Source organism: Crocuta crocuta, unplaced genomic scaffold (genome assembly GCF_008692635.1).
Source record: "Crocuta crocuta isolate KB4526 unplaced genomic scaffold, BGI_CrCroc_1.0 scaffold119, whole genome shotgun sequence".
NCBI lineage: Eukaryota > Metazoa > Chordata > Mammalia > Carnivora > Hyaenidae > Crocuta > Crocuta crocuta.
In genome coordinates this window covers 8,492,083-8,504,711 of record NW_027551562.1, presented here as the reverse complement: position 1 = coordinate 8,504,711, position 12,629 = coordinate 8,492,083, and the positions used below count along the sequence as shown (strand labels likewise).

Genomic DNA, 12,629 nt, shown 5'->3' with positions numbered 1-12,629 from the left:
TGTCCCGGCTCTGCCCATCTGAGGCCCGACCATGAACCCTGACCAGTCTGTACCCCCTGCCCCCCCACCATCCCCACCAGCTTCCTTCCTGCTCTTCCTGCTGTGTCTTTTCCCAAGTGCACCACCCTCAGGGCCCAGAGAACCGGGACCAGCTTTGCCTTCATGGCGGTTTCTGGTCCCGAGAGGGTCCCGACAGCAGTGGGTGTCGTGCGCTGGGCCCTGGGAATGTCCCTGCACGTGCCCTCACATGAGTGAGCCGCTTGAGCCTCGCAGTGTCTCCCAGGACAGCTTATGAGGCTTGTTTTGCGGCGAGGAGATGAGGTCAGAGGTCAGCTAGCGTGCGAAGCCCACACTGTAGTGTTGGGAGGGAGCGGGGTCTGGCCCCCCGCCCAGGCTCTGGGGGCCGTGCATGTGTCCGCGGGCCTCGAGGACCCCTCCTCGACGTGCACTCATCTGACCTGAGTGTCCTCGCCCTGCCCTGACGATTGTGGGGCCCACCGCGGCCGTGTCGCCAGCAGCGCGTGCCGCACCTTAGTGTGTCCCTGTGCAGGGTTCTCTATCAGCTTGTGCACGGCTGTCATTTGTTGGAAAGACAAGGATCGGATGAGATGGAAGATGTCAGATTGAGTTTGTTCAGCTGCTTTATTTTACCGCCAGCTCGTGGCTTATGCTCCTCAGCCCAGGGAAGACGCGGGAGAAGCTCGCTGTTCATCCGCGTCAGAGAGTAGGCTGACCTTGGCCTGGGGAAGGCGCTCTCCTGGGCCTCCCTGCTGGGGAGATGGGCCTGTCTCCCGTTTGACTGCGTCACGGGGCTGAGGGATGGTGGGAAGGAAGAGAAGTAGTGCATTTTCCAGGTGTTTCCGTGGTCTTCACTTTGACAGTGCCTCTGTGTTTCTCAGTTCCACAGGGGGCAGAGCGCACGTGGGGTGGCCAGAGGCCTTGCAGGACTCGGGCTCCCCGGGACCACAGCTGCAGCTGGATACGTGACAGATCTCTGTAGAAGGAAATCCTTTGTTTCACTGTAACTTGTGATCATACGTCATAAAGTCAGAAAGGTTTTTACCTCGGGGATGTGCCACAGAAGTATGTTTATGCCACTCACATCCTTGTCTTTGGGGGAGAAGCCAGAGTGGCTGGGAGGAAAGTTTTGGTTTTAAAAAAATTATGAAATTACTATTATGTAGAAGTAGTATTTGTGTATTGAAAAACAAGGTTATTAAAAACCAGAAATAACAAAGTAGGTCAACGAGGGTGTAAATTTAAAGTATTCTGTGAAGACTTATGGTGGGGATTTAAGAGTTAAGCTCTTTATATATTTAAAATATAATAATAATAATAATAATTTTTTAATGTTTATTTATATTTGAGAGAGGCAGATTGCGAGAGAGGGAGGGGCAGAGAAAGAGGGAGGCACGGAATTGGAAGCAGGCTCCAGGCTCCAAGCCGTCAGCACAGAGTTCAACATGGGGCTTGAATTCACAAGCTGTGAGATCATGACCTGAGCCAGTCGGACTCTCTTTTTAAATAAGTTTATTTATTTATTTTTGAGAGAGAGAGAGACAGAGAGAGACAGCATGAGCATTTATGAGGGAGGGGCAGAAAGAGAGGGAGAGAGAATACCAAGCAAGTTCTGCAATATCAGCACAGAACCTGACACAGGGCTCGAACTCACGAACTGTGAGATCATGAACTGAGCTGAAATCAAGAGTCAGACGCTTAACTGACTGAGCCACCCAGGTCCCCCTCTCTTCATCTTGTGAGCTCGGTTTCAGTAACCTTCATGCATCTCTCTCTCTCTCTCTCTCTCTCTCATCAGTGGCTTTCTTGGCCTCCCCCAGCCTTTGCAGGGCAGTGGCCCCGCCCTCCCAGGAGCTGTCCAGGTCCTCCAGCTGGACCCTGTGGTTCAAGGAGGCCGCCTGAGTAGAATTCAGTGATTCATCACTTACAAGGCCCGAGGGTCATCAGGACAAGTGCCCTCCTTAGTACTCATCACCCGTCTGGCCCATCCCCCACTCGCCTCCCCTCCAGCAACCCTCACTTTGTTCTCTGTCATTAAGAGTCTCTTATGGTTTGCTGCCCCCCCCTTCCCTTCCCATATGTTCACCTGTTTTGTTTGTTAAATTCCATGTCCTGTATCCTCTTAATAATTGTTTGGGTACATCCTCCATCCGTTCTAATGCTTGGGTTTTTCTCGTGTGGGATCCCTCTTCTCCCTTCCACTGTCACGGCCATGGTTCAGACTTTCATCAGCTGTTTCTTGGGCTCTTATCCTGCTTCCTGGCTTTGCTCCTTCTGATCCATTCTTCACACTGAAGCCAGAAGTGTCTCCTTGAAGCGCAAGCGAGATCACATGCTTCTGTTCCGTGTGAGCAGCGGTGACTGCCCCTCTCTGTCTTAATAAAGTCTCAGCTCCATCTCAAGGACATTTGCAGTTTGATTCAAACCGTCTTTTTAGCCTAATTTCATTTCACTTCCGTCTACGTAACCTGTATTCCCTATCTACTGGACCCCGTTGTTCTTGAAGCATGCCGCGTGGTTTTCCGCCCTGTTCCTACCGCAGCGCGCTCTGCCTCCTACAGACAGAAGAGTCGTGCTCGCTTCCTCTTCCCCTCCGCCTTGCCTTACCTACTTCGGAATTCAGGGTCCTTTCATCATGTCCTGAGATAATGTGCTCTGGTTGCCTCTCTGGATCACGCACTCCTTGGGGACGACGCTTCATTCACCTTCGATCTTCCATCATTCTGGCCGGTGCTTTTACCTAGAAAGTAGTCAAGACATGTGAAACTGAATGAATTTATGTTGTCTTTTCCAAATTATGTGTTAGTGTGTATTGATGCAGACTGAGGAGTTTGGGGATCCTCTTCTCCTTGAAGAGGAGACGATCCGGTTGAGCGTCTGAGGGAGAGATCTTCCTTACACAGGGCGGACAGCCAGTGTTTGCTGGTTAGAGGAACGTTGAGTGAAGTATGAAATAGTTTTACAAGGAAAGGAGATGGCTGAGCCTAGCAGATTGTCATGAGGGAGAGCCTGGGGTAGGATGTGGGGCCTCTGGGCCAGGAGGAGGGCTTTCTGAGCCTCAGTTCGCTCTCTGTAGAATCGGATGACAGCAGTGCCCCTCACGTCATCTCCTGGGGACAGTTTAATGAGATAACATTTGGAGCGCTTGGCACGGTGCCTGGCGTCTAGTAAGTCCTCCGTAGATGTCAGTCTGCCGGGGCTCTTGTTTCTGAGCGCTGCTGCCGAGACCAGCGCGTGGCGGGGACAGGCCGCACCCGTCCTTACAGTGAACTTGCAGCTCCGTCACAGCGATGGGGCCCGAGGGCTCGCTGCGCGCACACTTCAGGATGCCGCCTTCTCTGTGCAAAGGAGCAGTTGTACTGAGGCCCTGACTTTTCCTTACACAGCTGTGTTGAAAATTCACTTCCGTGTACTTCTGAAATATTTTTTATTGTACAAATAGTGTTTACTTATTTTTGAAATCTTGGAAAACAAACAGAAAAGAAAAAAATTATGCATAATCCTGCATGGGCAATCCCTGTTAACATTTCAGTGAATTTTTTTGGTATTGTTTTCTATTCTTCTTAAATTGGGTTTATCTTTAAATTGAATTTTTTTTTTATAAATGCAGTTTTGCATCCTGATTTTCCACAGAAGTCTTCCATATTATTTCAGAGTCCTTATAATGTCATTCATTGGTAGTGATTATGCAAGTTTGCAATGTTACTGCACCATGGCTTCTCTGTTACTTCATAATTGGATGTGCAAATTCTTTCTAATTATTTATTAAGTCTTTACACTTAAGATAATTTCCCCTTCTGGGTGTTTTATTGAGATCTCTAGAGATATTTAAGTGTTTTCTGGGTAGTCTTTACATAGATGATGATATAATGAGCTGGTGGCTTCACATAATTGCCTTTCTTTTTGGTAGAACGTGTTTACATACTTGAAAAGAACAAGGAAAAATATTTAATTTTCTGGTGTGCTTGAATGGTCGCTTATCAGAGACTCTGACCTGCCACCGTGTAACACTAGGTGGGAAACGAGCGAAGTTATGCGGGTGGGAGGCAGCCGGTGTGCTCACTGCGGGTTTATCTGAATCCGTCCACCGCCACTGAGGGAAGGGCTTGTTATCTTGGCACAGCTTATTCGGTGTCTGCTGTCTTGGCGGATCGTTAATCATCTTTATAGCAGAGACACTTGGGACTGTCTTGACTTTTGTGGTTGGATCGTTATCCCGCCCGGATGTATTTGTGGAATGAAGAAGAGTTGAGTTGGTTTTCCTTGCCATGTAAGATGCTGGACGTGTTGGATTGGCTATTTCAAGATAATCTGTTTTCCTGTATTCTCACATGTTGGGGTGTTTTGGGTGGGCTGTGCAGCACAATGGGAAAAACAGAGTTTGAATTCATAGCTCTGAGTTTGAAGTAATTTAGCCACTTAGTATCTGAATGCTTTAGGATTCATGTGGCCTTCTGAAGACTCAGCTTTCCTCTCTGTGAAATGGGCACAGTAATGCCCAAGGGAAGTCGCTCCATATGGTGGAAAGGACAGTGGATTCGAGAAGCCTGGGTGTAGGGTCCCAGCCTTGCTCAGGAGCAGCGTGACCTTAGAAAGGAGCTATTCCATCTTGGATCCTGCACTGGGGACGGGTGACCGCACTTCGTCAGTGTTCATGTCTAACGGCCGACGGTGCAGGTGGCAGCCCCTGATGGGGGGCTGGGCTCTCCCGCTGGCTGCCCCCCCTCAACCCCGGAGGTACTAGGCACTGCTCCTGTTCGGGGGGCTGGCGCCACTTTCTCAGTTCCCGCCAGGCCCTACGTGCTTGTCGTCGGGTTTCTGTGCCTGCCACGGTCCCCCTCGATGGGGGCACCTGGCACCTAACCCCCAGGAGTGGCATCGGCTTTCTGCCTACATCCTCCTCGATGGGGGCACCTGGCACCTAACCCCCAGGAGTGGCATCGGCTTTCTGCCTGCATCCTCGTCAGCCTCTGTGTCACGTCCACCCTGTTTCTTTTCTTGTGGAAACACTCAGCTTTGGCTTCTTGAGTCTCAGCCTGAACTTCCAGGATGGCATCTTTTCAAGCTGATTTTCTGCTTTCCCTTTTCCCCCTGCCCTTTGCCTCTGGGTTCCCCTGAGTGTTGTCACGGGCCTCCAGTCTTCCGGGGCCACCTTACACTCTACCCGGCAGATCCTGCCTCCTTCCAGTCCACTGGCTGCGTCACCAGCCAGCCGTCTCTGGGTCTTTGTCCTCCGTACTTCAGACTCGGTGTTGGCTTGCTGGGGGCCTCCTAAAAGATCTCAGCATTATAATGTCGAAGGAGCAATGATACTGTTCTTAGGAAAGCAGTTCCAAGATGGGCTGTGGTTTATTTCTGTAAGTGAAGCATCAGAACCGATTCTGAAAGTACTTTCAGATTGTCTTGTCTTTCCTCTGTACTCTTTTATTTTCTTCTTCCATAGTGTTTTTTCTTTCATATTTGGAAGGAAAGATGTGCTTCTTTCTCTTCCTTTGTTGTGCCCGAATCACGAGTCCCCAGAGACCTCCAAGGAGCCGACACTGATGCAAGTACAAAAGGGTCTTTATTACAAGCTCAAGCAGGGGCTCACCCGTTAGTGCAGCGGCAGCAAGGAGAAGCCCCGAACAATAGCGAGCAGGGTTTTTATGGGGTCGGGGACGGGGGTGTTACAGTGCACACGTTGTACGTATAGCATCATCACATAAGCACCAATCGTAATTGCACAGCACCCATGGCAACAGCTTTGACCATTCAGTATCCGTGAGATGTCCATTACTTTTGGCGGGACCCAATCATGACCTCTGAGAATCCTTTGAAAATGACCTATTATGAGGTGAGCTCACAGGGCCCACGTGGGGTTTAGGCAAGTGGTGAGTGAGTGGCTAGTTTGTACAGAGTAACTACCTGCAGTTCCCAGCCCTGACTCAGACCACAGGAATGTGACACGTTTCTTTTGATTGGCTGATCCGAGGGCGGTCCGAGGGTGGCTTCAGCTGAAGCTTTTCCTGAACTGGGGTTACGTGCAGCCCGAGGTTGCTCTTAATGGAGGACTTAATTTCAGGTTCCTCACCTTCTCTTCTCTCTGTTTAGAACATTGTACCTGATTTATGCAAACATGGTTGTCTCACATTATTACGTGGAAGGAACCCAAGGAGCTGAGCTGTGAAATCAGGATGTGCTGGTTTTTGTGCCAGGGTCAACCCTTGAGCTGGCAGGTGGCCTGTGGCTTTTTTTTTTTTTTTTATGATCACAAGTTTGGGTGATCATATTTTCTGCTTCTATAAGAAACAGCACACTTAGGTAGCTACTGGGCTTTCTTTAAAAATGTTGTCTCTGCATGATTTCTTTAATTTTTGGGATGGAGAAATAACTCTCAAGGGTATTAGGTAGGCTCGAGTGAAATGAACGGTTGGGTCTTCTGATCAAGTTGGACAAGGTTTATAGTGACGTTATGGGCTGGATGTGTCCCCCCAGAGTCACGTGTTGAGGCCCTAACCCCCAGTGTGACTGCACTCGAGGGCGTGGTCATTGGGAGGTAACAGGTAGACATCGGGGCTTCATGGGGGGGGCCCTCTATGTGGGATTGGTGCCCTGACAGGAAGAGACGGGGGCAGGGGGCCTTGTGGGGCTCAGTGGGAGCGTAGAAGCCGCAGGCCACCGCGCGGGCTCTCACCTGGGACCGCGTCTGTGGCGCCCTGATCTGGGCCTCCCCAGCCCGCAGAGCCGTGGGAGACCCGTGTTTGTGGTGTGAGTCACCCCCTTTGTGCTATTTTGTTATGGCGGCCAGGGCAGACTAAGGCAGTTGATTTTTAGCGGGATAAATTAAGAAATTCTTGCTTCCCTCTGACCAGATCCTACGCGTACGACAACGCTGGGATTGGTCACAAGCTTCATTCTGGCTGGGCGTGCGACACACCGGATCATGCCGCTGCGGCCCCGAGCCCTTCTGTTTGCATCACCGCGACCCTGGGGTGTCTCTGGTCAGACTCTGTCATGTCGGATCTGAATTCCAGAACCCCAGCTCTCTTCCTCTCTTGAGGAAATCATTTCACCTCCCCAAGCTCATTAAGTATTTCTGCTGTGACACATTCTCAAACATAAAGGTTCAAAGAGCATTGAAATGAATTCCCATATACCAGTCAATGCTTAGCAAGATTTTTATACATTTACTTCATCTCTCACTTTTTCTGTTTGCTGAATTATTTTTTAAAAACCCCAAGACATTTCATTTCACACATTTCATTTCATGGGCTTAGGATAGCCATGGTGTTTAATATTACACTTAAAAATTAATAAATCATTTTGATAGCATTTCCTATTGATCCACAATCCCATCTCCCAGGTGGTCACCAACATGTTTATCACCTTTACAAGGGGGATAATGAGGCCTCCACCCCTCTCTGGCAGGAACTTTGTGGGAGGGGATCGCGTACATAATTGGATCAAAAAGATTGAAGTTCTGCTATCTACCACGGTCTCTTCCTTACAGACCCTGTGGTCTGAGCACCTGGCACGGCTCTGGGCACGTGGCTGCGCGCTCAGTACGTGTCACTGTGGGGAACCGCAGCTGCTCAGGTAGGGCCCACCTAGTGCGGCAGCAGCGCTGGCCTCCCTTGAAGGCAGGACAAAGCACAAACTAAAGTGGACCCTGAGCACGCCCGCTGTTTCTCGCCTCTGAGCGCCTCTCCTTTCCTTCCTTGGACAGAGGCCTTCCTTCCCTGCCTGGCAGACTCGGGTCTGTCCTCCGAGTCTGACCTCAGCAGTGAGGTCCCTGCAGAAAGGGTCACGAGTCTCTGAGTTGTCCTTCCTCCCAGAGACGGACGCACGTGGGAGGCGCGTGTGAAGTATTTGGTGGTCACCGCCCTGGAAAGCCAGCACCGCCCTCCCACTGCACCCCGTGTCTACTTTGCTGTTTCGATCTGGAGCCCCTGAGCTGCCTGCACCCGCCAGCCCTTTCCACGTTCTCAGTCCTAGCCTGCTTCCTCCCGCACGTGCCGAAGGCAGCTTCTCTGTCAAGTTTCGTTGTGCGCGTACAACTTAGAACGATACATCGGTGTTCAGTCTATGTCCTTAGTCTTCCACCCCCCCTCACCCCCACTGTGCACCTCACACCTCACACATGATTTCTTCAGTAGCCGCATGTGCTTATTCTAGTCATTCCTTCCCTACAACATAGTAAAACCTCCAAGTATTGTACTCATGGGGTTTGCTTCCATACCTGTGCCCCTCGACAGAGACCACATGTTACCTCTTCTTTATGAAGCTTTCTTATCAGCAGAATCAGGTTTCCGGCATGCTCTTCTGTCACACTCTGGTCCTGCCTCTGTGAAGTCACTTACGAGGAATTATAGTGTTCTGTTTTGACATTGTGTTTGTTCGTTTTCTTTCTTTCTTTCTTTCTTCCTTCCTTCCTTCCTTCCTTCTCTCTCTCTCTTTAATGTTTATTCATTAAAAAAATTTTTTTACATTTATTTATTATTGAGAGACAGAGACAGAACATAGATGGAGGAGGGACAGAGAGAGAAGGAGACACAGAATCCAAAGCAGGCTCCAGGCTCTGAGCCAGCAGTCAGCACAGAGCCCAACGCGGGGCCCGAACCCACAAACTGTGAGATCATGACCCGAGCTGAAGTCAGACACTCAATTGACTGAGCCACCCAGGCGCCCCTGTTTATTCATTTTTGAAAGAGAGACAGAGTGGGAGTGGCAGGGAGAGAGAGAGAGAGAGAGAGAGAGACACACACACACACACACACACACACACACACAGACTCTAAAGCAGGCTGCAGGGTCCACACTCCGAGCTAGAGCACAGAGCCTGACATAGGACTCGAACCCATGAACGTGAGATCATGACTTGAGCCAAAGTCAGACACTTAACTGACCGAGTCGCCCAGGCGCCCCTCATGTTCTCTTTTAGCTTGTGACACCCTAAAAGTTGAGCCTGCAGTGCTTCTTCACGAGTGGCGCCTGATGCCATGGGCACGCAGTACTTGTTCGATGAGGGTTGAGTGGATGAGCACGTGAATGAGGACATCCGGGTCCCTGCAGGAGGCGCTCCCCGCTGGCCCTCGCCGTGGGCACCGTCTCCTCCGCGGCCAAGCCACGGCACGTGCTATGGACGCGCTTCCTGGATGACTTTGCAGGTGGCAGTAGGCTTCACAGGTGGATTTCTTTCCATCTTCAGTTCAGCAGGGTTTGCTCAGAGGGCGTAGTTCAACCTAGTAAGAGACTGAAGCCACCCGCGCTGCGCCCAGTATTAGGCAAATGAGGTCATTTACACGCCATCGCCTGGAGCCCTTCAGGACATTTATCACCTGTACGTTGAAGATGATTTCATTATTTAAAGAATTTTGTTCATCGTGCAGATTAACATTACAGTGTTGTATCCAAAATTAATTCCGGTTTTCCTGCCTTCCTGTTCCCCGGAGAAGGATACTTAGACACAGAAGGGGCCTGTGGCCGCAGCTTCCCAGTTAAGATACATGTCCTTGCCTGAAGATTTGCTACTTATGGTCCCAGTCCTGGAGGAGCACTGTGCCTGGTCCCCGGCAACCTCGTGTCCTTTCCCTGCAGTGTGGCTGTGTGATGACCGTCAGCCCTCCCCGTGTCTCTGCACGCGGTGCTCACGTCCGCCAGCCACTGCTTTATTGTAGTTTACTTTTTACTTTTGAGAAAGAGAGAGAGAGTATGAGAATGAGCAGGGGAGGGGCAGAGAGAGGGGGGGGAAACACAGAATCTGAAGCAGGCTCCAGGGTCTGAGCTGTCAGCACAGAGCCTGATGCAGGGCTTGAACTCATGAATTGTGAGATCATGACCTGAGCTGAAGTTGGACGCTTAGCTGCCTGAGCCCCCCAATGGGCCCTGCCAGTCACTGCTTTTTAATGCTTTACCTCTTTCCATCCTTAGTAGTTTCTTCAGATTGGAGGGTTGGCTCTGGTTGAATGAATTCCCCTAAGGCGATCGCGCCTTGGACCAGCATGACCGAGCCATTCATCGAAGCTGAGGCAACTCCTGGGAGTGGTGTCCCTCTGTCCCCACTGTCCCCAAGGCCTCCACCTTTCTCTGCATGTGGTGGCAGAGAAAATGCAAGCCAGAAGGAGTGAACTCCCTTTCCCACTTCCTTAATCCTTCCAAAGGGATCAGCGAGGAGACCTCAGGCTTAGGTCTGAACACATCTTTGACAAGCCCTTGGACTTGGTTTGTTCTCAGCTTTTCCATTTGTATGAAGGGCATTGTGATGCCTGCCTTCCTGAGTAATTACACTTCTTGGTATGTGTTACGTGCTCTTGAGCTCTGGAGAGTTCCGGGATCTGTGAGCCTGTGTTCACAGTGCGTTGAGGACAGGGAGCAAGCATTCCCTGTATCCTGTTTTCCTCCCTCCCCACCAAGGGATGGGGGTGGGGCGGAGCACTATAGTCTGGGTTTGTAATTATTCCCTTAAATATCTATTATGCAGATGGAATATAGATTCCTCGGGGAAAGGGCCTGGCATTTGGCTTGGTACCTAGTAACTTCTGGAAAAATATTTATCAGGTAATAAAATACACGAGTTCTCCAGTCCTGCCCACCTACTGACTGTCTTGGAATTTGGTAGGGATTTATTCTCTTGGGAAATGAAATCTTCTAGAAGACAGTAATTCAACGTCCTTTTTATCCATGTGCCCCTAAACGGAGCCGTTGCTAGTGATTATTTAAATGAAGTGGATAAAGCATCTGTTTTCTTTTGTTCTCTTGTGATCATCACCTGTTGATTTATGTCAGAAGATTGGATTCCATGGACTGGCATGGGTTGGGTTAAGAATTTTATTTTGCTCAAAAAACAACCAAAAAACACCCCAAACCCAAAGAGTCCTCCTTTTATTTAATTGACCTTCATTTGGTTTTTATTTTCTCTTCAGAAAAGAAAGACGTGACTCAGAGCCTGGAGAACTACACGTGCAAATGTCCTGGGACCATGGAAATCCTCACCCTCCCAGGTGGGCCCAGCCTGCCGCCGGTGCCCTTCACCAAGCTGCCCATCGTCAGGTAAGGCAGGCGCCCGACAGGCGCCTCACTGCTGGCATTTTCTACCGCTTGCATCCTAAATGTAGTTCTTGACAACAGATTCCATTTTCTTTTTTAATTTTTTTGAAGTTTTATTTATTTATATTGAAAGAGACAGAGACAGTGTGTGTGTGGGAGGGGCAGACGGAGAGGGAGAGAGAGAGAGATTCCCAAGCAGGCTCCGTGCTGCCCGTGCAGAGCCCGATATGGGGCTCGAACACATGAAACCGCGAGATCCTGACCTGAGCCGAAATCGCGAGTTGGATGTTTAACCGACTGAGCCTCCCAGGCGCCCCGAGAGCTTCCATGTTTGATTGCTGTGTATCCGGCTCGTTACCTCATGACAGCCTCTAATGCAGCAGCGCTAGGAGTGGGAGCATCGTGTCGCTGCGAGAATCAGGCGGGTGGCATCGTGTACCCGCCGTAGTCGTGTGGCTCTGGGACGTCGCAGCCGGAGGCACACCCTGGTCTGCCTGCTTCCGGAGCCCTCGGCGCGCCTTCTGCGGGGACGAGGCAGGCCTGACCTTGCCTCCTCCTCGTACAGGCTTCCAGGGTCTCCCGTTTTCTTACACCGCAGGCCCCTGCAGCACAGGCAGGGGTGTGGCCCCTTGTCCATGCTTCCCGCCTTCCCTAGCGCTGTGCGCGCCCTGGGGCCCGTCTTTCTTATCCCCGTCGGTACCTGTTGTGCCTGCTCATTCTTTCAGACTCATTACAGGCCCGGTTTTTAGGAAGCCTTTGCTGGCACACGCCCTGCCGCGCACCACCGGCCGTGGGTACGGGGTCCTGGGTCTCCATCGCATCTGCCGCTTGCCTGTCTCATAGTATGCACCACTGTGTACCGTCCTGGAATCACTGTTTTGTGTGGCCGCCCCTCCCCACGGCCTGAGGGGCTGACAGAGTGAAGGCCCTTTGGCACGTGCAAAGTGGGCACGTAAGGGCCTAGGAGCCCATCTCATGACATGACTCCAGAATTCTTGGAAGACTTGTGTGGAGGCTGAAAAGAAGCGGTGGAAATTTGACATTTTGCTGGTCCTGGAAGTGCTGTGATGGCAGGTCCCGCGTGACGCAGATGCCCAGCGTCTCTGGACCCCTCCTGGCCTGGCCGCCTTCCCCAGGCTGCGCGCGGCCTGTGGAGTCACATGGGCAAGCCGCCTTACCTCCTTGGGCATCAGTTTGCTTATCAAAAAATAATTAAGAGGTTGTAAAACCCACGGTGTTAGGTTGTTAGGAAAACAACACGCACAAGTGTGCGGTGCAGCAGAGGTGAGCCCCCTTTCTCCTTGCGTTTCCCAGCAGGTGGGGGCCGCTCTGTCTCCTGAGGTGGTTTTGTTGCCAAGGTGGGAATCGTGTGCCGGGCGGGGGGTGGGGGCGGGACAGAAGGGTCTCTGTGCACAGAAGAGGTTCTGGGGGGCACTCGTGGAGTTCATTGGTCAAGGTTGGTGGGCCGCCCCGTCCTGAAGGCTAGGCCGTGGCCTGAGAAGGTGCTCATGCTACTACGTGGAATTTCCCAGAGCCGGGAGGCAGCCCCCACGGAAACGAGTGGTGGTTCTGCTGTGCGCCCCGCC

General features: G+C 51.2%; 1 protein-coding gene across 2 annotated transcripts in view; it reads left to right on the top strand.

Annotated features, from left to right (window-relative positions):
* Positions 1–12,629, top strand: part of TRAPPC9 (trafficking protein particle complex subunit 9) — a 544,285-nt gene that overhangs the window by 82,856 nt on the left and 448,800 nt on the right. For both annotated transcript variants that reach the window (XM_077749979.1, XM_077749978.1), the window contains one exon: positions 10,920–11,046. In XM_077749979.1, the coding sequence (XP_077606105.1) occupies positions 10,920–11,046 (127 nt within the window). The remainder of the gene's footprint in view (positions 1–10,919; positions 11,047–12,629) is intronic.